A 26,975-nucleotide genomic window follows, 5' to 3' on the forward strand; every position below is an offset into this window, starting at 1 on the left:
CCGCGACCTGGCCCCAGATAAGTGAAAGAAAATGGATGGCTTTCGTAGCTGGTCTGCTGTTTAACTGTTTGCTAATAACATGCGACAAACTTTTCTGATCCTTGGTGGATCTATAGCCTAAGACATACAAAGGATCTATATACAATCATTTAAACACCTGCAAGAAAAAAATTCATATACTTTTAACTTAATTTAGAATATCCATCCATCCATTCATTTTCAACAAGGCTTGTCATTGCGGTTGCAGGTGAACTGGAACCTCTCCCGGGCGAGAGACAGGGTACACCTTGGATTGGTCATCGCAGGGTACATAGACAAATGATTACTCACTCAAAATTCACACAGAACCTTAGAGCTGTCAGGCTGCTGCCCAATTTAAAAATAAATAAATAAATAAATAATAATAATAATAATCATCCACTGTTAGATTAAGGTATTTACGAAGAATCCAGTAAAAAAGAAAAACAGCATACAAAGTGTAACCAAAACATTTATTTTTTTTCCAATCAACCAATATAGTATTTCCAAGAAAATGTGGGCGCTAATGAAAAGTGGTTACAAAAGTAAATCACATTCTTATGGAAATATGATAGAAAAACTGAACTCACAAAAGTTGAACAAACAAAACTTTAATGCTTTGATCAAAGTAGAATTGTGGCTGGATGATGATTCATTAATTGTAGAAATTGTGTATGTTGCTACACTAATTTAGCAGCCTTTGCACCAGCTTCCAATGACTTGAATTGCTGACAGAAATGAGGTTGACTGTTAAAAAGATGACTCAGAATTCATCATCATAATCCAAAAAAATAGTGACCGATTTAAGATCCTAAAGAAATTTGCCTGTTCTTAATTGTAACTACTCTGTCAAGCTTGTCACCCTGTTATTGTAACATTTAAATGTTCTCATATGTACGATGTGATACACAGTAACAATGCGCTAGGATTTTTAGTGAAGACCCCTGTCAATAATAGTGGCAATGTATTTCAAAAGAAATGCTTTTCTACCCATGTAATGCATTTAATTGCATCAAAATCTGACATCCATCCATGAGTACGCTGGAATGTCTGTCATACATCTGACCTTAATTGTAAACTATAAAGTGTTACTCTCGGTCCGCACCTCAGTGTAAACGTTTACATGGTTTCAACCAGTAACAAATACATTGTATATGCTCCCCGACCCCCGAAAAACGTTTTTGTTTTTTTTAAATGTAATTTTTTTTTTTTTTTTTTTTACAAATTCTACTGTCTAGCTAATCTGTCCTGAATCTCATTCATTGCATTATATCATAGGGAATATACACAAGGATTTATGCAGTGCATCAATATCAAATAACTGTACAAGATTTCGGAATCCAGAAGACAAGCGCAAATGGATGTTAAGTCTTTTTTGGGTTTCAAAATGTTCCTCTCAGTTCGTGGTAGAGGTAAAGTGTTCAGAAAAGGCAGACGGGTTGTAAAAGTGTCCCTCCTCATTTGTTAAGCTATTGCCTTGGCTTCAGGAAGGAAAGCCTCCCAAAACTTGATAAGCTGGAATAGAAAAAGGACGGGAAGAATGACAAGACGGTACACAATAGATCATTAATGAAAAAAGACAACAACAAGACATGAAAGTAAAATGCAGTCATATAATGTTGGCAACTTATGAACAATGACAAATGTCATTACCCTTTGCTGGGACTGAAACATTGATTCCAAATATTTGATGATCTGGGTCTTCAAGTTCTTGGCTTTTTCTTTCTAAAAATACAAATATGATTTTATTTTTCTCTTTCTTGCTCAGTAAAAATAATATTTTCAATGTTGATGTTTCCAAACATTTGTGTACACAACAATGTACATACATGAACCAAAAACTCACCTCAAACCTGAGAACCTCCTTGCGTACAGTCATGCCAACTCTGTCAAAATCTCTCTCGTATTGAGTAACTTTAGCCTCCCACTGCACACACCCCAACGACAACAGTATGAACCCACTGAATGTGATGTAAACAATCAAACATGGCATGTACAGTAAACGTTACATATGGTAGTAGTTGCTTTAGAACATGAGGAACACAATTTTGCAAAGGTGTTAGTTCACTTGATTGTCAAGGGTAACACATGACAGCGATGCATGCCGTGCGTGCGTATTACCTCAGCGATCTCTTCCTTGGCCTGCTGTAGTTTGTCTGGCTTGTTGGCCCACAGCAGCTTGGCCTCCAACTCTCTCTTCTTCTGGAGTGCACTCTGAGCCTCCTGCCATCGCTGCCATGCCCGCGTACGCTGGTCAAAACAACCCTGTGGACATGCAGCAAATGGTTGACAAAAAGCAATGTGACACCAGTACCTCTGCATACTGGCTTGTTTGAAGCCCAGGAACAACTTAAAAAAATGGCAAAGTAGTCCTTGTTAGTAACAGAGGACACAATTCTGAGACAAAGGTGGGGGGAAAGAAAGATCTTTATTTTCAGTTTCAGTTTGTTTAGAACCTTGCTCATTTGATTTAGTTATGCTTCCTGTGCCGAAGGCATAGTATTGATGCAGGGATCTCGTTTGATGTGCGTCACGAAAATTAGCAGGGACGCATGAAGCATATTCATTCTGCGTCCGTAGCCTCATGGTTTAAGACCCACTCTACGTATGTCTGTGTGTGTGCGTGTGTGTGCGTTGGTGTAAATCTTCCACACACAGCGATCAGAGGCAGAGTGGGACAGGTTATCGTTCCATACAATGACAAAGGAGTTTTTTCTTTTTCACTACTGCACAGTGGAAGGTCTCAAGACTGGTCAAGTCAATCAACAAACCTTAACCCAATAGAGCATGCATTATATCTCCTGAAGAGACTGAAGGGAAAAACCCTCAGAAACAAACAAAAACTGAAAGAGGCTGCAGTAAAGGCCTGGAAAAACATTTCAAATGAAGAATGCAACAATCTGGTGAAATCAATGGGTCGCAGGCTTGATACAGTTATTGCAAGTTATGCCACCAAATATTAAATGTTATTCACTTTAAGTTAATCATGTCTGTTCCAATACTTTTTGCACACTTTAAAAGTGGGTGGCTTCAAATAAAAGGTGCTCTGTCCCAAGTTGTTTAACACAACTAGATGTAAATACCATGAAATAAAAGATGGCATTCTGAACTTTTGTCTCATATTCATCTTTTGATTTGAAACCCAAATGTCTTCAGTTTACAACAAAATCAAAGGAATTGACCTTGTCGTTCCAATACTTTCAGAAGACTGTACATGGTGTTTTTTTGTTTTTTTTTTTACAATTCAAATTTGCCAGGCTTTAAGACATTTTGGGGGTCTCTTTAGTGGGTTAATGACGCTATAACTATATGCCAAATGTTTAATATTTGTTCAAGTGGAGTTTTTGCGAACAGCGCCTGAGTCTGATTTATTTATATTGTTTATTTAACCAAGATATTTTATTTATTGTTCTACATAACAGTGCCAATGTTCAATGTGATTTAGAATTTAAAGTTAATTGGTCTTAAAAAGGATGTACTTGAATTATTATGCACTGTAATCTCATTATGTCAGTGGCATAAATAAAACAACAATACGATCGTTTATCGTGATAGTTTTTGGGATAATATATCGTCCTAAAAAATGTAAGGCCGAAACATAATCAATTGAGAGAGAGCAAGAACAACGGATAACACAAAAATACTGCACAAAAAATTTACAAATAAAAATCTGCAATTGGGATAAGCGGAACGGAACATGAATGAATGAATTAATATAGCGGGACCGCAAAGCAACAACAGTCATATAGTGGAGGATTACTGTATCTGTACTCTGTGATGAAAAGTTACAGGGACTCATTGTTCCAGGGCTGGGACTCATTGTTTCCAGACATGTGCATCCTGGGACTCACATAGTCTGAAGTGTAAAATGATCTATGTTGATACATTGCGCAGTTGTCTTACCCGCACAGCACCTAGCAAACGGATGTAGTCAGCCAGCACCTCGGCAAAGATGAAGACGTCATTGGAGGCCTGCTCCTGGTGCAGCTGCTCCATCTTGTCCTCTACCTCTGCCAGCTGGGACAGTGCCCGGGACAGAGCAGTGTTGTCTTCAGAGTTCCCCAGCATGGCCATACTTTTGGCAAATATTGCTGTGTTTCCGCATAGCTCTGTTGGTGGGTGAGAACATAGAGTTATTCTCATGACTTATGTGAAACATCTGGGCACACATTTTTGTATTTATTTAAACTCTTGGCCATTTTATTGAATTCCCGACAAGAAATGGAGCTGTGGCTCACCCTTCCTGTGATTAACCAATGAGTCCACCACACCATTGAGCTTCCTCAAATGCTGCTCCTCATTCTCCACCTCCTGCAACTTATCCTCAAACCACTGAAAAGAAAGGAGACAAGTCTCGAGCATTACAACCAACTGAGATAAATAAATCTTATATCTCAACAATCACCAACAGGTATAGAATTTGCATTGTTGATGCAAAACATAATTTCAAATCGTGTATACAGTTCTAGCCCCATCGTACTCAAAAATTATATGATACTTATGTCCATATACAGTATCTATTTTCTAAACTGAATATCCTCAGTAGGGTCATCTGTGGGCCTATCCCAGCTGACTTTAAGCAAGAGGTGGGGTACAACCCTAATTGGTGACCAGCCGATCACAGGGCACATGAAGGTACACAACCATTCACACTTATGGACAATTTAGAATCTTCAATAAACCTAATATGTTTTTGGAATGGGCTAGAGGCTGGTGTACTCACACAAGCAAAGAACATACAAACTCACCAACTACAACTCCACATTGCTTCCTGCTGTTTGTCATTCAATGTGTTAACTAGACAACCTACTGCATATGTCAAACTCAGGCCCGGGGGCCAAATTTGGCCCACGATGTAATTATATTTGGCCTGAATGACCATATCAAATGTGTATTAGAGCTGGCCCACAAGTATATAGCACATGCACCACTAATATTACAAATCCCAGAAGGCTTTGCTAGTGTGTTGGCCCATCAGTCTAGACCGGCCAGTGCTCCTTCCCTTTCTGTTGCTGTCGTTAGCAACTATGCTACCAGTCTCCTTGAGTAAATTTCCCCTCCCCAAAAATGGCCAAACGAAAGATTGAAAACGTTTAACTTCCAAGACAGGTGGGAGGCAGATTGTCTATTCACTCAAGTAAAAGATAGACCTGTTTGTCGTGTGCGGGGCAACGTGGCTGTAACAAAGAATATAAAATAATTGAATTCATGTGGGTTTTTTTAAATGCCCTTTATCAACTCTTAGGCAGGGACTGTTAATAGTTTGAAGTTCGGATTTTTATTGAAGAACATTATTTTTTTGGGTTTGTTTTGTCGTTCGGCTTTGAAAAGACATTTACATGAAAAAGAAGGGTAGTTGGAGATAAATAGAAGATGGAGAGAGAAGAATTCATATCTAATTAAATACAAAAAAACAAATACCACTGATGTTTCTCATGTTTGTAATATTAAAGTTTGTAAGTTTGTTGTCATACGATAAACCTTTAACGCTACATTGATGTAAATGTAAAACAAATGTAAAAGAAGCACTCCTGCTGGTTTGTTACAGCTAAAGTGTTATTGATAAACACCCCAAAATGCACTGTCCTTGTATGAAGCCATTACTTTGTGAGGGTTGTCAGTTTGATGCATAGAACATTAAACAGGATGCTGTTGGTCTTTCTCGTTACAGCCGTCATCACCTGCAGGTATTTGTACATTGGAGTAGCAGCATCCCCAAACTATTTTATGTTAGTAATATATTCTTAGTGTAGCGGCACAGTGGACGACTGGTTAGCACATCTGCCTCACATTTCTGAGGACCGGGATTAAAATCTCGGCCTCGCCTGTGTAGAGTTTGCATGTTCTCCCCGTGCCTGTATGGGTTTGTTCTGAGCACTCCGGTTTCCTCCCGCATCCCAACAACATGCGTGGTAGGTTGATTGAAGAAGACTAAATTGCCTGTTGGTGTGAATGTGAGTGCGAATGGTTGTTTGTTTCTCTGTGCCCTGCAATTTGCTGGCAACCAGTTCAGTGTACTCCGCCTCTCGCCCGAAAATAGCTGAGATAGGCTCCAGCACGCCCGCGACCCTTGTGAGGATAAGTGGTACAGAAAATGGATGGCATAGTGCTGCTGAGGGGAGTGGTGTGACACACTGTATGTAGTCACCAACCACTCCATTTGGGACATCTGCACAATTTACTGAGATTCAGGAAGTGCTGTATGAAAAATATCTACCTTTACCAATTCCAGTAATTAAGTAATGAATTACTTGTGGACTCTAACATTGTTTTAAGATCACAATTCAAGTTTTGTGGTGCTTTCACCTCTAAATAAAGCTCTTCACATCGACAAACCACATCCCCTTACAGTGTCAGACTCGTTCATCTTGATGGTCATCTTGTTGACAGCTTCCGATGCCTTATTGATCATTTTAAGAAAGCCAGCTCCACTCAGCGCCTGAGTGTTTGATGCTCTGGGTAACTGAAAAGACAAGCACACAGATTTACCATTTTGATTCAAATTCCATCATTTTAAAAGAAAACAACTGTGTCAGACAATCCTCACATCTTCTCTTTCTAAGAATTCTCGCACATCAGGATCTTGTATCAGCAAATGGTGAGACACAACTCTCTGCAGATACCTGCAAAAAAATAAAAAAAAAATAAAAAATAAAAAAGGGACAAAGAATACATCGATGTGAAACCAGTAACAAGGCACCGAGAGCACACAACAATAACAATTGTATACTAATTAGCATCTCCTTAACAAAGGACTATATAAAACATGCTGCTGCTTCTTGCCTCTCTAGAGCGGCTCTTCGTCTCTCCACAAATTCCACTGATGATGGATCATCCATCCCCACTTTCACTTTGGTCATTCCTGTCAATGGAATTCTCAGTCAATTGATGGTACAAGGCAAACTGGTCACACCAACCATGGTTAGTTTACATAATCTGCATTTGGCTGAGATCGGTTCTTAAAAGGCAAATTAACTTGATTTAAACGTTTTTTTTGGTTTACTAAATGATACAGGGAACCCAGCATGGATAAAAAAAAAATAGAATGTGAAATATATAGCTAAGAGTATTCGCTCACCTGCCTTGACTCGGATACGAATCTAAATGGCCTCCCATTCTTAATCCATAGGGTTTAACATGACATCGGTCCAACTTCTGCATTTATAACAGCTGAAACTCTTCTGGGAAGGTTTTCCACAAGGTTTAGTAGTGCGTTGATGGGAATTTATGATTATTTTTTCTAGAAGTGCATTTGTGATGTTACACACTGATACTAGATGAGAAGGCCTGGCTCTCAGTCACGGCTCTAATTCATCCAAAAGTGTTCTATAGGGTTGAGGTCAGGATTGTGCAGGCCAGTCAAGTTCATCCACATCAAACTCTCTCATCCATGTCTTTATGAACCTTGATTTGTGCACTGATGTTGGAACAGGAAGGGGCCATCTCCAAACTGTTCCCACAAAGTTTGAAATGACAAAATATTAACGCCTGAGCTCCAGTGAAAGGAACTCTGAATGCTTTAGCATACCAAGAGATTTTGGACAGTCAAACAGTTTGGGCATTACCCTTTCCTGTTCCAACATGCCTGTGTACCAGTGCACAAAGCAAGGTCTATAAAGACATGGATGAGAGAATTTGGTTTGGATGAACTTGACTGGCCTGCACAAAATCCTGCCCTCAACCCAATCGAACACCTCTGGGTTGATTTCAAGTGGACAGAGAGCCATGCCTTCTCGTCCAACATCAGTGTGTGACCTCACAAATATGCTCCTGGAAGAATGGACAATAATTCTCATGAACTCACTCCTAAACCTTGTTGAAAGCCTTCCCACAAGCGTTGAAGCTGTTATAGCTGCAAAGGTTAGACCAGCATCATCTGTAATGCTTATCCTCCCTAGGGTCGCGGGTGTGCTGGAGTCTAAATCACCGCTGACTCTGGCGGAGAGGCGGGGTAAACCCTGAACTGGTTGCCAGCCAATCGCAGGTCACAGATAAACAACCAACCATACGCCCTCACATTCACACCTCCGGGCAATTTAGAGCCTTCAATTAACTTACTATGCATGTTTTTGGAATGTGGGAGGAAACCGAACTAGAGAAAACCCACGCAGACATGAATGAAGTGGCTGGGGAGAGGGAAGTCTGGGCGTCCCTGCTAAGGCTACTACCCCCGCGACCCGACCTCAGATAAGTGGTAGAAAATTGAAGGATCACATATATGGGTCAAGGCAGGTGAGCAAATACTTTAGGCAATATAGTGTAAATAAAGTGCCAGAACGATATGGGACTTGAGGGCCGATATTGCGAGCTTAAAAAAAAAGACGATATCCAATATATTGGCCGATATATGAAATAAACATTGATATACACAAGTCATAATCCTGCAGTCATTTATTCCTTGTAGCTGCAACAGCAGGTGTTGCGCACAGGAGGATTTCACTGCCACTAACAGCTATATACTCACTGTATGTCAAACGTGCCAATTTGTATGTTAACTGGGAAGGCTGGCAGTGAATTAGTTAACGAAACGTTTTTGTCGAGAAAAAAAATAGCGAACATCTGGGATCCCTGATGATGAAGGGGGACATCGAAGACACTCATTTAAGGGAAATAAAGGACAAGAAAGAACAGTAGTAAATAATAGTAAATGTTCTGTCGGACTGACAAAGCTGCCAACCTATAGAAATTAACTTCCAGAACATTTTTTCTGAATTTCTATATTTTTTTAAAAATTTGTCGAGAACATTACCATTACATTACATAACATCACGGGAGTTTTTTCAGTATTATATGTAATTGGATAAAAATAATTCTGCATACTGTTCAATTTCACCACATGATCATTAATCTATAATCATTGTAGTTAATAAGGTATGACTTCAATATTTGTTAATTTATTTATTGCATCAACATTGTAATGGCAGACATAGTTGAAGCCTGAATCAAAGTGTATGAGAAGGTCGAGCTTAAAACTCAGCACTCTCGTTTGCAAACAAACAACTAACATTGCTGTTCGATTTCATTGGATTGTTTATGCACAAACAATAGTTTAGGTTTTTATTTTGTGCGATGTACTTCTTGTACCATAGGTGGGACCAAGTCATTGGTTGGCAAGTCACAAGTAGGTCAAGTCCTGAATCAAGTCCCAAGTCGACACAGGTGGCATCCATCCATCCATCCATCCATGCCCGAGAAACCTCATCTTGCTCCTCTCAATGTGGAAGAGCTGCGGCTCGACTGAGCCCTTCCCAGATGACTAAGCTTCTCATCCTATCTCTAAGGGAGAGCCTGGACACCCTAAGGAGGAAACTCATCTTGGTCGCTTGTATCTACGATCTTGTTCTTTCGGTCACGACCCACAGCTTGTGACCATAGGTGAGGGTAGGAACATAGATCGATTAGTAAATTGAGAGCTTCGCCTTTCGGCTCAGCTAAGATTTCACCGCGACAGACCGATACGGAGTCCGCACCACTGCAGACGCTGCACCGATCTGTCTAGCAATCTCCCGCTCCATTCGTCCTTCACTCGTGAAGAAGACCCTGAGATACTTTAACTCCTCCACTTGGGGCAGGATTTTTTTCCCGACACAGATGGGCACTTCACCCTTTTCCAACTGAGGATCATGGTCTCAAATTTGGAGGTGCTGATCTTCATCCCTGCTGCTTCACACTCACTGCGAACCGTTCAAGCGAGAGTCGAAGATCAGAGCTTGATGAAGCCATCAGAACCACGTCATCTGCAAAAAGCCGGGTCGTAATACTGATGTCACCAAACTGGACCCACTCAACACCTTGGCTGTGCCTAGAAATTCTGTCCATAAAGGTAATGAACACAATCTGTACCAAAGGGCAGCCTTGGTGGAGTCCAACCCTCACTGGAAACGTACTCAACTTACTGCCAACACTGCAGACCAACTCTGACACTGGTCGTACAGAGACCGAACAGCCGTATCAGGGGGTCCGGTACCCCATTGTCCCAGAGGACCTCCCCCAAAGGACAATGTTCAATGTAGATGCACCCCCCCCACTTATTTTTTTTTTTTGTGTGTGTTTATTTCATCAAATTCATTTATGAAATTTGTACTTGCCAGCGCTAAGGCGTCTTTGTTGCCCAACACAGCGACGTACTGCCCCCGGGAAACTGTTAATAACGTGACAGTTTTTTGTAATAATATCCGAAACAATCTGTTATGGGCGTACCGAGTTACCATTCCGTGATTGCATCACAAAATACGGACGATCCATAACATTTGACAGCTCTAGACCAACCAACAACACTTTTCTCTGGTGGCAGTGGAATGATGCAGCCGTGGAGTGACTGCTTGACTGATAGCTTCTCATAGAGTCCCAGGAAGTCACTGAAGCGCCTCCTCACAGAAAAGGTCTTATTCCTGAACATGGGCAAGGAGGTCTGGAGTAACAGATGAGGATACTTAAATGAAGTCATTTAAAATGCACTACAGGAAGTCATAGATAGTTATACAAGACTACAAACCCTTGTAGAAACTCTGTAGGCCACATAAGCATTCATTCCATCACCTGGGAAGATGGAAAGACAGAAAAACAAAGTAAAAAGTGACATTACATATGCAGAAATAGACAGAATAAGATGCTGAAGACACTGACCAACTTTCTCAGGGTTGGTGACAGCCACATCCACATCAAAAGTATCCCTGTCCTCTTCCTTCTCCAGCTGTAATTGGTGACAGCGCATCAGTTTTCAGCTCTCAAAACACATTTAGCGTTTTAAGTACATAACTGTGGAGGGGCACTGGGAAATTGTGTCACCAATTAATTGTGTTCACAATCCTGCAGGGCTGAGACCTGTACCTGTTCCAAGGAAGCGGCTGGCATGGCAGCAGGACTCTGAGAAAATGAGAAGGTGGGACGTGAGCCAGAGGAGCTGGAGAGCTTTTTCCGGGCAGAACTGCCAGATTTGTTTGAGCTTAGCTGGGCCTCTACGGAAAGAAAATGAATCTTACACAAGGTCTATTGAGTGCACCTCTATACAAGAGGTAACCATATTACACTACTGTGCTCTCCCCTCTGGTGTGCACGCCTAAAGGCCTTTTCACACTGCACTTAGCACAGTGCAAGGTGCCGTCGACCAACCCATTCATTGTGCATGTGCTGCTGTCGCAACGCCCAAACGCTGTGTCATGCCGGTAAGATGCAAACACAGCCGAATTGACGACGCTGTGACCACAGGCAAGGTGGCACAGGTACAACGTGATTTCAGAGTGACAGCTGGATAAAACATTTTTGGGTTGCGTCAGGTGGAGCATCGGGCATCAAAACTGCGCCAAACAAATCATGCGAGTGACTTGCTGTGGCAGCCCCTGATGGGACAAGCCGGAAGTCGCCACAACAACTGCAGTTTTATGCCTAAGTAACAATTGTTTGATGGTTTCCAATGACTGCACTAGTGCTGCTAATAGCACATTAGCCCATCTATGGCATTTCCCATCGAATTTTAGCATTAACCTTAACTTACAACAAAGATAATGGTGTCGTCGTTCAAAGTACTGTAGCTCCTTGCATGAACATTTATGACAAATAGCTTGAAGCAAGAACATTTTGCCTCTGATTTGGATAATTAGCCATCTCCTGAACTACACACTGCGCTTTTAGGGAGGGCAGAATACATACAAATATGAGAGAACTAAAACTGCCAAGCAAACTGTAGGAGATCAGTGGAAACAGCACAAAGTAACAAGTGAAAATAATGCTTGTGGCACAGCAATATACACACAACAAAAATACAATATGTTGCTTTATTGGCATGAGGCTGCGCGCTTGAGCAGAGCAGATCTGAATACTGATCCAAATGCTACAATATGTGTATATCTGACTTAAAAATGGAACAGTTGACACTTTGAACACCTCTATTCGCCCACATTCCAGCAGGTTCTTTCCATGTGCTGACATGTTTGTATTATTCAACATGAGTCAGTAAGGTGGAGTTCGTTAATGTTCATTTATTTTTTATTTTTTTTTAGCACCTCATGCTCTGCTCTCTTTTGATTAAGATGTTTTGTTTTGTTTAGGCAATTCATGTCTATTGCGATAACTGTGGGAATGTCATTTCTGCCTGGAATAATTGTTTCATTCCTGTGGCATGGGCTTCCTGCCATCAGAAATTAATATCTAGCCATCCATCTTTTATACTGTTTGCTTGCTAGGGCCAAGTACACCCTGGAGTGGCTGCCAGTCAATCGCTGGGCACAACTTTTCACACTCCCATTCACACCTATGTGCAATTTAGAGTCGTCAAGAGTAGTAAATAAAAGTATGGCTACTTCTCTATTTTAACAGGGCTTCGGCGCCATCTTTGCCAGGAACTATTTTGAGGGGACATCTTGATGGAGACTTGTTTATGCTTATAGCCAAGAGGGTGAAAAGGTTACAAGAGAGTCGTCGTTGCATCACTACTTCCATTTCGGGTGCTTTAAAAATAATAATAATAATAATAATAATCTTATCACCCCCAAAGTAAGAACTAATGACTAAGCCCCCACACCCCTTTACAGATAAGTCCAATATAATGAATTGTGCAATATAGTCTGAGCAAAACATCTGTGCAATACCCAAATGTTACTAATCGGACAACTAACATATCATAACGTTGACGGTGGTATTCTCCCAAATGTAAACAATTGTATGTTCTGTAAATAACTGTCTTTTTGATCATTGTATACTTATATTTCTTTTTTTTTAACCTCTATGCTGTAAATTGTGAGAAGCCTAACTGATTTTCATTGTTCCTATGACAGTGACAACATTTTATTCTATTTGTAGGGCAATATGGGATGATGAGTTCGAAATGGTACTAGTGTTTTAGGATCACAGTTCAAGGAATATTTACAGTTTAAACTATTATAACATAAGTGTAATTATAAACCTGCTTTGAGGGGGCTTCAATTACTTGTTACGTTTTTTCGATATATGCAGCAGGGCTTGGTTCCTATTCCCCACGAATTGCAGGGTATTACTGTAAACCACTGTCGTCAGTGACTCCACTGAAATTAGTGTAAAGTAAATCTCAAGAGGGTGGTGGCGGCTGAATTACACATTGTATGTGAATCAAAACATATTAATCAAGCCAATAAGCAATGTATACAGGGACGATGCAAAATTGTGATATGACTATTTTCAATTGTCTCTTCACCTCTTTCAACAAAACTTCACAAGACCATCTGCAATTCGTTCAGAATGCCGCTGTTCGACTTTTGTGCAGCACCTACAGGTTCAGGCACATCACTTTTGTTCTGTCGTCCTTGCACTAGCTCCATGTCCATTTTCAGATTCAATACAACATTTACACTGACAGAGCCTTCAAGCCGTACTTGTTGGATTTGGTGGTATTTTATTGTCTTGTGAGGTCACTGCGGCCATCTGACTGCCTTTTACTAAATATTCCTCACACGATATTTAAACTAAAGGTGGTTGAACCTTGCTGTCCATTGCCACCAAATTGTGGTGGCAATGGCCACTTCCTGTTGCACTAAGAGCTTGATCTTCAGTGAATTTGTTTATAAAGCAGTTATTTTTATGAAATTTGCATCAAGTTGATTGATTTTTGCTTTTTCCTGTATGAACTCTAAAATGTAAAGCTGTGATTCTGTATTTTATGACTGCATTTTAACTACATAAAGCACTCTGTGAGCCCGCTGTGTGAAGTGCTATTAAACAAAATGTACTCATTTACCAAATGTAATCGCATTAGCCTTGTCACAGTGTTAATTTGTGAAATTAGAAGAATGAATGCCCCTTTAAGGTATGCAATGAATTGTGTCGTGTGACCTTACAAGATACCAATTCTTCTTAAAGAGGACCACTGAAAAATTCGACCTGCTTAAGGATAGGGAGGGCTCACCGGCAAAGAGGTCGTTGTCCTCGTCAGAGTGGACGCCATTAGACTGGGTGCTGGTGCGGCTGCTCGCATCGCCAGCGGGGAGCTTGTCTCCTCGCTCAGGCTGAGACACTCCTTGACTCGCGGACTTACTCTATACAGAAAAACAAAAATGTCACTTGTATGAAGCCAAGAAAGAAACTGCAGCTGACATTAAGCTGAATTGAGGCTGGCTCAGAGTCGGGATAGACCGATTATAGGGAACTAGTTATCTACTTGACTTTTCAAGAATGCTGCTGACTGAGCCTGGGAGCTTTCTGCACTTTCTGTAGACGTCTATTGCCTCCTTGACTACTAGTGCAATGTTGGCTATAAGGAATTCAGCAAGGCCCGAGTGTTACTCAGCCGGCTTCGCAGCCGTGGACCAATGGTTAAGATCATCGCCTGCCACCGTGGGGGACCGAGGTTCAAGACCTCACGGCTGTGGTGTCCTTGAGCAAGACACTGATACCTCAAGCTGCCCCCTGCTCCAGTGCGTTCCACGTGATGGATAAAATGCATATATATGCCTATATCTTACATTGGTCTACTTCTTAAGCAAAGTTCCAGCTAGTTCGAGCCTGGTATGGGAAGTTCATCTGTGAGGATGTCAGATGCACACCAAAATGGTCAGCTGCTGGCCAACTCGCTCATAGCTCGGGTTTGTAGCTAAGAGCATCAGATAATTCGAAATTAGTCCACAATTAGCGCTTAAGGCTCGCATGTTGGCCAGCATTCTTTCGGATACCAAGAAGTCGGTTCACTCGGAGAGAGTGACTTCCCTGCTAGCTATGGCTGCTACATCCCATCATCCATGACTGGAGAATGCAGGTAGAAAAGGACAGGCAAACTTACATTGCTCACGAAAATGTCTTCTCCCTCGTCACTGTCTCCATATGCCAAGTCGGACAATTCCTCGTCTGGCTCGTTTGCAGGGAAAGGAGGAGGATTACAAGACGAGTCGGACGCCATTTTCCTTGCCGTGAGGACCGATGACGTCACAGAGGAAGCGGACCAGAGAGCAAAGGGACGAGCGGCTGCAGCGCCCCCTGCTGGTCACGACACATCACTGTACTTTCATTTGCAGGATGACGAGATCTTTCACGTCTGTCTGCCAAAGAAAGCCGTCTGAGCATTCGTTCACTACTGGTAGTACCGCGCAGATGTCAACGAGTGCACAGTATTGCCTCACTAGTAACGCGTAGTCCCATTAATTACTATTATTATGCCACGGTAGTCCTATAGTGTCGACAAAGAGCGTAGCGTACTAGTATGTGGACCTTAAACTGGATATCCACAATATCAAATGCCCAAACGGCATGAAGCATTTATACGATATCCTTCATAAGGAGGCTGCCTACTCGTGTAATTATTTAATTAGTCTTCCAATAACCTAGCACGCATGTTTTTGGAATGTGGAATTGTAGGCTGTCGTCTTCCAAAGCCTTGTAAACACAACTATCACGATCAAAATATTTTCTATTTTTTATCTTTTTGTTCTTTCAATTTTCACTGCAAGTAATAAGATCAAATAAAGAAATAAAATAATAATAATAATAAAAAAAATCTTCCTTCACTTTTACTCTTTTCACTATTGGTCTTTTTCATTCTGGGTGCATTAAGCCCAGGCAGCGCAGTGAACATCGCGGGCACACCCTGTGGCCTCGTGCTTCCTTGTTATCTTGTTAACTCAGAAAAGCACCCTGTTCATAATGGAATGTTACAATAAACATGAAATGTTATCAGTTTGTAGTTGAATTTTTAGCGAGGTTGCGGGGGTGTGGCTGCGAGGGCTCAATAAATGATTGACACCTCATAAGCCACACCTCTGTTGTCACCCTGGGACCCGCATTTTTTCCTGTCGTCTCACTTTTACAGAAATAAACGATGAAGAACAAAACATGCCTTTGAAAACATTTTAAATCATAACTAAATATGCTTAGACGTTCAAAGTGCCTTTCACAGCAGCTTATTAAAAACTGAGAATCAACATGGCAACTCCATGTTCAAAAATGAATATCTTGCCATTGAGCTCTTCTTTTTAGGAAAGTGCAACATCAATAGATTGTCTTCTTTTCTTTTCAGAAATGAAGGATGTATACCAAAGCAACCATAACATTTTTAAAAGTCTGAGTTATTCTCATTATTGTTATGAAATAAAATTGCATGATTTAATGTGAGAGGCTGACTAAATGCTGTGAGAAGTTGTGATTACACCCTGAATAATAACATTTTTGATGGATGTTTTTGAAAATGTTTATTGGACAGGGAGCCAGTGGAGTTGTTGCTGTGAGTTGTTGTGATAATACGAGCGGCATAGTTTGGGAGAAGCTGTAGTTTTTGGAGTGACTTGTGGGGAAGACCAAACAGGAGAGCGTTGCAATAATCCAGGTGGGAAGAGACAAGGCTATGTACAAGGTCAGCAGCAGTGTGGGGGATGAGGGGTGAACGGAGGCAATTGATGTTTCAAAAGTGAAAATCTGTAGACCGGGTGATGATGTTTGTGTGCTTCGAAGGAGAGTGTGCTGTCAAGGATGACACCCAGACTCTTAACCTGAGGCAAGAGGGAGACAGGACTTATCAAGTGTAATGGAAAAACTGTCAATGTTGGCTTGTATGGACTCGGTACCTATGAGTAGGATTTCAGTTTTATCATTGTTCAGTTGTAGGTAGATGGATGAAAACCGGTGTTTGAGTTCAGAGAGGCAGTCGGTAATGGAGGAGGGAGGAAGAGCGGCGGTGGGTTTGGTGGAGCGGTAGAGCTGGGTGTCATCCGCGTAACAGTGAAAGTGTAAGTTGAATTCATGGGAAATATTGCCAAAAAGGAGGATGAAGGTGATAAAGAGGAGGCGGTCCAAGACAGAGCCCTGGGGGACACCAGAAGAAACGGGGATGGATGGGATTAGAATTATTTCATTTGAACAAACTGGGTGCGGACAGACAAGTAAGTATACTGCAAGTGTGCGTGTGTGTGTGTAATGGAAATGTGGTGGAGGATGGTGGGAGATATGGTATCAAAAGCTGCAGTCACATCAAGGAGTTCGAGGATGGTGAGTAAGTCAGCATTTGGTGCCAGGAGGAGTTTGTTGGTCATACTGATGAGTGATGTATTGGTGCTACTGTATGAAGGGGCAGAAACCAGACTGGAATTGTACATAGAGATTGTTGGAAGTGAGGTAGGAGTGCAGCCAGAGTGGAGGTCTTGCCAAAGATCTTTGAGAGAAATGTGTGGTCGGAGATGGGATGAAGGTGATTGAAATTATATGGATCTGAACTGTTTTTTTTTTTTTCCCCAGTACTGGGGCTATGGCTGCAGTTGTGAATGCTCTGGAAACAATACCAGATGAGAGCGATGAGTGGACGATGTTAGCGATGAGGGGGACCAGAGACAGGAGGCAAGTTTTTACCAAAACAGTAGGGAGGGGGTGAAGTTGGCAAGTGGAGGGCTTGGAGCAACAGATTATTTCTGAAATATCCATGCCAGAAACCAGAGTAAAACTTGAACATTTTTCATCCAAAAATGACAAAGGAATTACAGAAAACCAATGAGTACAGGTGGGAGGGAATGGAGTCCGGTGGGTGTAAAATACTGCCAAGCAGGGAGAATAGTGCCTTGGATTTGCCTAAGTTTTGATGCATTTGGGGGGTGTAGTATGTAGATTTGCCTTGAATTAAAAAAATCTTTGTAGTGGTTAAGATGACTACCCATGACCTTGTGTCCTCGGTTTTCTTATAGAGGCGTTTGAGTTGACGACGTTTGGATTTGAATTGTCGCAGTGCACGAGAGAACCAGGGTGAAGTGGTGGTGAAAGCTACAGATGTGTTTTTTTTTTTTTTAACGGAGCAAGTGTGTTGAGGAGATGATGGAGATTGTTATTGTAGTGAGTAACCAGTTCATCGTGGGTGGAGAGTGAATCCGTGCTGGGCAGGCTGTTAATAAGAGTGGAGTGCTTGCGCTAATGTTCTTGATTTGGTTAAAAGATACGGCGGGGGGGGGGGGGGGGGGGGGGGGGGGTTGATATTGGAAAAGGTTATGAGCATGTGGTCTGAAAAGGGGAGTGAGTCAGAACTGAAGTTGCTTGTAGTGACACCAGCATACCAGATCCAGGATGTGTCCTTTGCAGTTCGTGAAAAGTTAATTAATGGCTAATGACCAAAGTTACTGAGACAGGATGAGAACTCGCTGGAAATTGGGTTATTGCAGATGTCCATGTGAATATTAAAATCGCCAAGCAGTACAATGTTAGGAGATAGTGACATATAGGCAGCAAAGTCAGTTAAAAAAATCCTTGTATTTAAGTGGCCAGTAAATAACAACAATGATACTGTGAATTGGCCCACAGAGTTTTATAGCTATTGATTCGAACAAAGACAAAAGGGGAGCTGATAGCGCCGAGACTTTCCACTTCTCTCAAGTTTGGACTCGCAAGTCAAAGCAAAAACTCGGCCGATGGCTCATATCTCAAAAAGTCGTAAGTCGGGTCACTCGTATCTCGAGGCACCACTATATCAGGACATGAGTGAGGATAAGCAGTACGGAAAATGGATGGATGAATATTACAGTATTATCGCATATGGCCTTACCGACTTTGGCTTCGTGATCGGAGTGCAGCTGGCTTGACGAGAGCACAGGTTTGCATATTATAATTAGCAGTATGCTAAAAGTGTTACCATCCACGTTTACTTAAAAGTATATCCAAAACAGCTGACATGGCTTCTACCCGGAAGGTATGTGTCATGCTAGTGAAGTCCTATCAATATCGTAGTATTTAGAGCATTCTCATACATCCATCCATCCATTTTCTACCGCTTATCCGGGTCGGGTCGCGGGGGCAGGAGCTTTAGCAGGGACGCCCAGACTTCCCTCTCCCCAGCCACTTCATCAAGCTCTTCCGGGGCGATCCCGAGGCGCTCCCAAGCCAGCCGAAGGACGTAGTCTCTCCAGCGTGTCCTGGGTCGTCCCCGGGGTCTCCTCCCTGTGGGACGTGCCCGGAACACCTCACCAGGGAGGCGTCCGGTAGGCATCCGAATCAGATGCCCCAGCCACCTCATCTGGCTCCTCTCGATGTGGAGGAGCAGCGACTCTACTCTGAGATCCTCCCGGATGACCAAGCTTCTCACCCTATCTTTAAGGGAGAGCCCGGACACCCTGCGGAGGAAACTCATTTCGGCCGCTTGTATTCGGGATCTTGTACTTGCGGTCACGACCCATAGCTCGTGACCATAGGCTGAGGGTAGGAACGTAGATCGACCGAGCATTCTCGTTTTTTTTGTTGTTTTGTTTTTTAAATCAAGCTCTGGGCTAAAGAGGGTCTGAGGAAATGGGCCCTTTCCTGGAGCATGATACAAATATAAAAGAAAAATAATTGAACTTCATATTCATGACAAACACAATATCAAAAAAGTCAAAAATATGTTTTCTTATGTTCACATCTTGACATGAACATTCATTTTATCTGTCGATCACTTACCAGTTGCCAGCAGTTGTTGCTATGGCATATAAATCAGAGATTTAGAGTTAAATCCCCTTACTACAATATATTTTATGCATTATTTATATTGTGCAGGTGTACCTAATGCTATGCCCAGTACCACAACAATTGCACACAGTTGTTGCCTGCTTGATCTCCTTGGATATATGTGATGAAATAAAACAGTGAGAAACGTTTATTTTGTTAGTATTCATAATAGTTTGTATACACCAATTTAAAAAACAAACAAACAAACAAACAAAACCTTTTCTCCCCAGACATGTTTTTCAACGTTTTCTTAAAAAGCCACTGAATTTCGGTTTTCCTCCAGAAAGCAAAGAAAGCTCTGTACACGAACAAGCAACAACATAATTCCTCATCATGAGCAGCAAAGTCAACACTGGGCTGCTCAAATTCGTATCATTTCTGGAGCGGGAAAAACAAACAAACAAACAAATTAACATAAAAACAAGACCAGCTGCCTGCTGCTTTACCTATAGGACACTACATTAAACAAACAGCATTTGATATTCAAAACACAAAATATGTAAGAAATGTACTTTTCAAAAACTGTGAAAAAGTGCAATACATGTTCAACTGTTAACATCAGAATAGATTATTTTCCCAAATGGAATCCGGTCCCCCCCTCTCTCTTTGTTTTGTTTTCAAACTTACGCCCCCTCCCAAAACAAAAACAAAAAGTTTGTATCTCTTGTTAGAATCTCTTACATTATTATTGACATTCGTGACAATGGCATTTGTGAAACATCACAAAAGAAAAGATTACAATTGACTACATTTCTTTGGGTAACAGGATGTTGGGAAAGTAGACTTGACATCAGGCTTGTGAATAGATTTTTTTTCTTCATACCAAAATTATGATGCACATAAAGTCGGTGGAAATCCCATTCTAAAGGCCAACATGGCTATGATGTGTAATAGAACCAGAATGTTGCATTTAAGGGGCACCAGGAAGTAGTGTAAATTCCACAACATACACACTCACATATGTTTTTGTATAAAACACTGGTGTATTGTAGGTGATTGTTTAACTGCAATGTAAGGGTGTGTGGCAGGGAGGGAAGGGGCTTGGGGGGGGGGATGGGCAGCAGCCTGAGTCCGAGTCACCTTGACCTTCCAACCTGCAAACATGGTGGTAAGGCTTTTAAAAGGGAGACCCCGCTCAAAAGAAATCTTGTCGGAACTCCTTTTTGACACTTTGCATCCCAAATAAAAGGAAGGCAGTTTAAAAATAAAAACAGCATATGTACATGTTTATAAGGATATGTGTGGAAAAAATAAAGAATACAATAACGTAGAAAACAATACAAAATCATGGTACAAGGGGATACGAACATACATGACTATATGTTGGAATAATGTTGGCTTGTAAAGAAGGCGGGTGTCCAATGTTCACTGAAACAGCCCAATAGATATACAAACTGCACAAAAGAAACACAAAGAGACTGTGTGGGCCAACATCAATACCAGCATGTTGTTGGACTTTTGACAGACGCGCATCTTCATGTGGCACCGAACAAACATACAAAAGGTGTTTGTATTTTTGCGAAGGATGTAAGATCACAATCTTTTGACCGAGTTCATTGTCTCCTAGAATGGTTCTTCGTAAAAAGATGAAGCGTCTCACACTTTGCTTCCCTCCAATGGCCATCTCCTTCCTGAGACGAAGAAAGGTGAGCCGCAACAAGTTCCTAGGAGTTTTTTTTTTTTCTTTGCTGGATGATTTTTTTTTTTTTTTTCTGGGGGTGGGGGGGTGGGAGGGAAGTCATTTTGTGTCCACGGGCCACTCGCTCCCAAAGTGTATGTTTTTTTATTTGCTTTCCTGTACCAATGGTTTATCTGTACGCTGTAGAATATGTGCGTGTGTCATGTGTGTGTAATGTGTGTGAGTGGATGTTCATGGTGCTGTGGTGATGGCGTTGAGGTCCTTCATGAGGCCCTCCAAGTGGGCCATCTCCTCGGTCAGCTCGTCGGGCTCATAGCTCTGAGGGAGAGGAACAGGGTTACTGCGAGGGGCGGGGGAGGGGCAGGGGGGCAGGGAGGCAAGCACCTGGAGGGGGAGGGGGGGGGGGGAGAAGAGGAGAGGGTCAGTCAGGGACCTTTCACAGAGGACATTGGGGAGGGGGGTGGGGTCTAATGGATGGGGTGAGGCGAGCTGGGGAATGATGGCTCAATGGGACTGAAGCGTGGTAAGTAACATGACCAGAAAGGGGTAGCAGATGAAAGAAAAGCAAACCAGCAGAAGAAAAGAAGCAAAAACATTCCAATTGTGGGTTTTATATTGGTCAGCCATAAAAAAGTAAATGGATTGATCAAATACAGGCAGCAAAGAGGATGAGAATGAAGTTAAAGAAGAATAAAGAGAGAAAGAGGAAACAGAAAACGTTGTTAAAATCAAAGTACATCTGGAGCTAGTAATACAATCCAGTGCCCAAAGAAAACCTAACCTGGATTTGGAAGGAAAGTGTGAAAGTTATATTTCTAGCACATCCATGTTTGGTCACTTAAACAATTCAATCGTCAGCAACATGAGACCCGTCTGCAGTGTTACAGGCACTCAGCGCAGGTCGCTATACTCACAGTATCTACATCCTCCAGCATCTTGCTCGTCTCTGGGACGTCAGGGGCGTTGGGCACATTGACGATCATTGGCGTTCGAGTCCTTCCTAGAGTCCCAATGGAGGCGGTTTTAACAACGTGGGGGTGTGTTGGAGGCCCTGAATCAGATGACGACACGGAAGCAGAAAATTCATCAGCACCCCAGAGATGCCAACCTATAGAAATTCACTTCCACAACAATTTGTCCAGATTTGTCTGAATTTCAAAAATGTTGTCAAGAACATTCCCGTGGCACAGTTATTGCAGTATATTATAAAATAGGATAAAAATAATAATGCATACTGTTCAAATGCACAGTATAATCATCACTCTATCATGATAATGGTGAATAAATTATGGCTTCAACATTTGTTATCTTATAAAATGAAAAAATATGATGTTATACAAGTGACGCTTTTCATTACCAAGATGTGAGTATAAAAGGCTGATGTAATGGTAAACTATATTAAATGTTGATTAATGTTCTTATCAATTAATGTTACAGTAAAAGTCAGATGAGTCACTTGTTAGATAAGACTCATCACGAAGGATTTTAAGGACTATCTAGCAGAGGAAATTGGAGAATGTTCTCAAATTCACACTTTTTAGTTGATGCTAAACAATGTTCAAAATCTTTGGTGGTAAATATTAGTAGGCTAACCTACGCCGTTAGGTCAATTGTAACAGATTTCCAAAGCACGAAAAAGTTGTCAAAATTCAAGTACTGGAGCGGGTACTAACTGACTAACTTAGTACAGCTAAGTGATAGACCACGATGCATCTCGACTAGGTATACTGCAGTTTGAAAAAGTCACGGTTTCAGAACCGCTAAAACTTTCCATCAGCGGTATGAGCTGTTTTTTTTTTGTTTTTTTTTTGGAGTCGTCAGTGCACGTAAAGTAACACAAGCCCTCCACCTCCCGCTGTTGGTGCGAGCAGTCGGTGAGCCCAATGACTTTTCCCCTTGTCGAAAAAGTTGGGTCTTTTGGGATTTTTTTCGGGTACTTTTATCCTGCTAGAGGAAGGATATGTCTGTTGATGATTTGTTACAGCTCTTCTACTGGATATCATTGCCTGGTGCAGGTGTACCAAATGTTGTGGTGAGTGACTCCACACATTAAATCCGTGTTAGAGAAAAACACAATGAGAATGCCAGCAGTAGGTGTTGCTCACCAGTCTGAGCTAGCAGGGGAGTGCTGGGCAGGGCAGGAGACTCAAAGCAAGGGTGGCTCGTAGCTGGGATGGCAGCCACGGCGAAACTCTTCAGCGGGTGCGCGTGGGCGTGCGGGTGGGCCGAGCGGAGGGGCGGCAGGTTGCTGGTGTAGCAGGACTCCTCCTCTGTGGTGGTGGAGCCGTGGTAGCTGCCTTCAGGGTCCGCCAGGATCTCTGAGGGGCAGGAGGCCTGCGAGGACGAGGCGGCTGGAGGAAGAGACTCTGAACAAGGTGTATTCCTCACCGACTCTGGAGGAGAGAAGAGGAGGATGAGGAAAGACCCATGAGGAAGCAGTTTTTGTTCTCTCATCATAGACGAGGTTTAGATAAGAGGTGTCCAATGTTCAGAGCGGGGGGCATTTGCGGCATGCGGCAGTTTTTTTTTTTTTTTTTTTTTTTTTTTGCTGGCTCTTCATGTAATCTAATAAGTTAAAAACATGGCCCACATCCAGTGACAAGAAAATCTCAAATTATTGAAAGATATCATAGTGAAACACTCCAAAACGCTTTTGGCATAAAATTTTTTTTTTAAATTTAACTTCTTGCTTTGTCACCAATAACTCTCTAAGCGTGTTTGTTGAACAGCTTAGCATATGTTGACCTACAGTATACTGGATTTTTTTCAGCATGTGGAAATATGAGCGTCACAGGAGGTTGCAACAGTTATACAAAGACTGGAAGAGTCACAGAAAGGCATAGAAGTGGTCGACCTTGCAAAGGTATTGGGGGATTCATAAATCAAACGCCTGTTGTGAATTTTGTCTTTCAGCTTCTTGTTATTCAAAGGCAAGATGTGCAAAAAGTACTAAACATTGAACAGTTGGACACGTGCATTTAAGAGTTTCGAGAAGATCAAATGAAGTTCACCTGTAGAGGGGAAATTTCAGCCGCAAAACCAAATATCACTAACTTTCAATTTCTTTCAAAGCAGATCATAACTTGTTTTCCTATCAAACCAGAAGAGTCTGTATTTTCTGTAGCTATTTTGTCTTCATCAAGACTTTTTAAAAATCACATCACATACTGAAAGTTTCATATCATATGCCTGCCGCCTTACAGTCAGTGAATAAGAGGTTTCTCAAAAAGCAAAGTAGCATTTATAGTGTGCCGTAGTTTGAGAAAAGAAGCCCTGCATACAATTGCTCACACGGATTTCACCTAGTTCTATTTCTGTTTTGACACAATTCTCTTTAACTAATATTTAGAACTATTTCAAGCAAAAAGCTAAATTAAAAAAGCAGCAGCAACAAGAAAATGCAAATGTGGCTGTTCAATTCTGGCCATATGTTGTTCCCCACTTCTGTCACTTCCCTTCATACCAAATCCTTTCCACTCTAAAAAAAAAAAAACGCTCATGTCATGCAGCAACAGCTGCTGCAACAATTCAAAGCACATTTAATGGGACCTTTGATGGTGGACTTCATTGAATTATGTCTGTGGTAGGAACAAGTAAAGCAGGTGAAGCAGAGAACAATGAAACTACAGAAAAGTAAAATATGATGGCGAAAACATGCTTTGGATTAAAATGAGTGAATGACCATGACTGCTTTGTCCTCTTTTGTAATACCGCCACTGACCAGCACGGGGCAGTGTCTCACCTGTGGAGTCCACCCTGTCTAGATGCGAGATGGGGCCGCAGGCGTGCGGGCGGGGGTGCCCGCTGCCTTGGTGGTAGAGGTAGCCGCGTGTGGGTGACGCCAGGCTGCCCATGTGATAATGGTGCTGATGGTTATCGAGGGAATGGATGGGATGAGCACTAATTACAGCTGTGGATTCAAATGGACATGGAGGTTTATCATGAGAGAAGGCTGATGATGAGGGACGTGGATTTACTGCCGTTCCCATACACAAACACACACACTCACTTTCATACTCTGTCAAGAACAAAATAATCAACAATCAATAAATTACAGCACAAGATGTCAGACGTGGTGCTCCCATTTGTCCATATTTTCAGAAGAGGTTTCAAAGAGACATCTCGCTAGCTGTAAACAATGACAAGCTCTCTTATCAAACACATTCAGACACACCTATTGTCACACACACTTACGCTGTGGCGGCTGTGCGTCAAAAGGCATCATCATTTTAGGCCTCATCCCCCGCCGGCCTGCAAGGGTCGACATGCTGTCCTCTGATTCATGGCCTAAAAAGTACGGTGGAAACCAGCCCATCAGAGAGCGCTGCTACTCTGCTCTTTTTGGAGAGCAATCCATTTTACACATTGGGACCTTTAAAACGTTTTGAATTATTATTTTTTTTTTAAATAAATGTTGATCTAACGGTATATAAAAAGATATTGGGAGACGGTCATTTGATTAACTGAATCACCTTTGATGCAAGAAAGTGTAGCGGTGGTGATGTAAACATGACATGTATGAGAAACATGCATATGACTGGCATAATGATGAAGAAAACTAAAACTAATTTAAAACGGAACACAGTGAGTGCAGAACTCCAAAACATTACTGTGAAACTGTAAAACAGGCTTCTAATTGAATGTATGAGCTAGAGCATGACCCGCTAACAAAGAACAACAATGGAGGAGAAGGAGGAGCTCCTGCATTTACTTAGCATTCAATAGTATGTGGCCACAGAAACGAGACACTTTCGTAGTGAGGAGTAAACTACTGCAACCTCCGGAGCATGAGCAAAACATGGTAAGCTCACGTGAGCCTGTTTTGGTTATATTTGTCATTTTTAACTGGGAATCCTCACATTTCCCAATGACAATTACAAATCTGCTTGACGAATGACTGACGAGAAGTGGTTTACACGACCCATCTATAAAACCAGGAGCCCTGGCTGAACAGGTACCTGGTTTTGACAGCAGAGAAGCACCTGTAGCGATTAGAACCATGTAGGTAGCGTGTACTGCAAAAGGGGCAAACCTACAGTGGAAATTAGAAAAATGAACCTCCACTGTATTACGGTTTATCAGTTAGATAAGATGTTTGAGCGATGATCCTTATGGGTTTTTACAGAACACATGCAAGTCTGACTTGAGAGTTGCGCGCCTTCAGTGTAGTACTACGTTGTGATGCAACAAGCCAGGCAGGACTGAGGTCTACTGGAAGAGATGCAGCCCAATTAACAGGAAGAAGAAGAGGACACACCCCTTCAGTGTTAACCAGTACCACAATTTTCCATTTTAATATTCGTTGTTCCCACAGAGCAGAGAATATATGGCTGTCAGTATACTTGTATGCTGTCCGTGTGTTAAAAGTCGCACTTTTTCAAAGGTTTACAATTACTGCAGTATCTATGCTAATGTACGTTAGCCTCTCTACGGTGTTTCACATGAGATGTTAGCATTAAGCTAGCGGACTTTTATCAAAGGAAATTGTATGGGTTGGGATTGGCTAGCGACCGGTTCGGGGTGTCCACCGCCTCCCGCCCGAAGATAGCTGGGATAGGCTCCAGCAGCTCGCGACCCTAGTGAGGATAAGCGCTAAAGAAAATGGATGGATGGATTTATGGTTTGGTCTAACATTTTGGTGTTCAACTATACAACGTTTAATTCTCTTCTGTTTTATGTGTCACTTTTAGAATAACCTTCAACTGGGAATGACACACAGCTTGAAGGAAGCATACTGTGCCTCTTATTTGGAGAACTGTTCAAGCGAGTCTTTTGGTTTCTTTAAAGTGATGTTATACGAACATTTCCCATTTCTCGACAGCAAGAGTGAGAACAGGCGCTAAGGAATATTTTAAAACGTGTGCTTTAATAAGTCTAAATAAGCTTAAAGTGTGTGGGAGGGGTAGAA

General features: G+C 41.9%; 2 protein-coding genes across 11 annotated transcripts in view; both read right to left on the reverse strand.

Moving 5' to 3' along the window:
• Positions 1–484: 484 nt before the first annotated feature.
• Positions 485–14,901, reverse strand: LOC133399145 (sorting nexin-1-like). Its single transcript, XM_061670366.1, has 15 exons — positions 14,765–14,901; positions 13,895–14,024; positions 10,849–10,976; positions 10,645–10,711; positions 10,514–10,557; positions 10,288–10,429; positions 6,802–6,880; positions 6,566–6,641; positions 6,368–6,481; positions 4,257–4,350; positions 3,922–4,127; positions 2,140–2,283; positions 1,865–1,945; positions 1,672–1,743; positions 485–1,533 (listed from the first exon to the last, which is right to left on the reverse strand). The coding sequence occupies exons 1-15, from the start codon at positions 14,879–14,881 to the stop codon at positions 1,483–1,485; spliced, it is 1,545 nt and encodes a 514-aa protein (XP_061526350.1). The 5' UTR covers positions 14,882–14,901; the 3' UTR covers positions 485–1,482.
• Positions 14,902–19,566: 4,665 nt separating this feature from the next.
• neo1a (neogenin 1a) overlaps positions 19,567–26,975 on the reverse strand; it is a 209,475-nt gene continuing 202,066 nt past the window's right edge. For 5 of the 10 annotated variants that reach the window (XM_061670361.1, XM_061670360.1, XM_061670358.1 and 2 more), the window contains 5 exons: positions 25,262–25,354; positions 24,810–24,977; positions 23,173–23,460; positions 21,982–22,118; positions 19,567–21,451 (listed from right to left, as the gene is read on the reverse strand). In XM_061670361.1, the coding sequence (XP_061526345.1) occupies positions 21,299–21,451; positions 21,982–22,118; positions 23,173–23,460; positions 24,810–24,977; positions 25,262–25,354 (839 nt within the window). In that variant the 3' untranslated portion in view covers positions 19,567–21,298. The other 5 variants (XM_061670365.1, XM_061670359.1, XM_061670363.1 and 2 more) reach the window with 4 other exon arrangements.

The sequence above is a fragment of the Phycodurus eques genome, chromosome 2 (assembly GCF_024500275.1).
Source record: "Phycodurus eques isolate BA_2022a chromosome 2, UOR_Pequ_1.1, whole genome shotgun sequence".
Lineage (NCBI taxonomy): Eukaryota > Metazoa > Chordata > Actinopteri > Syngnathiformes > Syngnathidae > Phycodurus > Phycodurus eques.

Coding starts and splice junctions, on each gene's coding strand:
- LOC133399145 (XM_061670366.1), bottom strand. CDS start 14,881: ATGGCGTCCGACTCGTCTTGTAATCCTCCTCCTTTCCCTGCAAACGAG. Junction 14,025..14,764: donor AAGACATTTTCGTGAGCAAT/GTAAGTTTGCCT, acceptor TTTTCTGTATAG/AGTAAGTCCGCGAGTCAAGG. Junction 6,482..6,565: donor AATTCTTAGAAAGAGAAGAT/GTGAGGATTGTC, acceptor TTGTCTTTTCAG/TTACCCAGAGCATCAAACAC.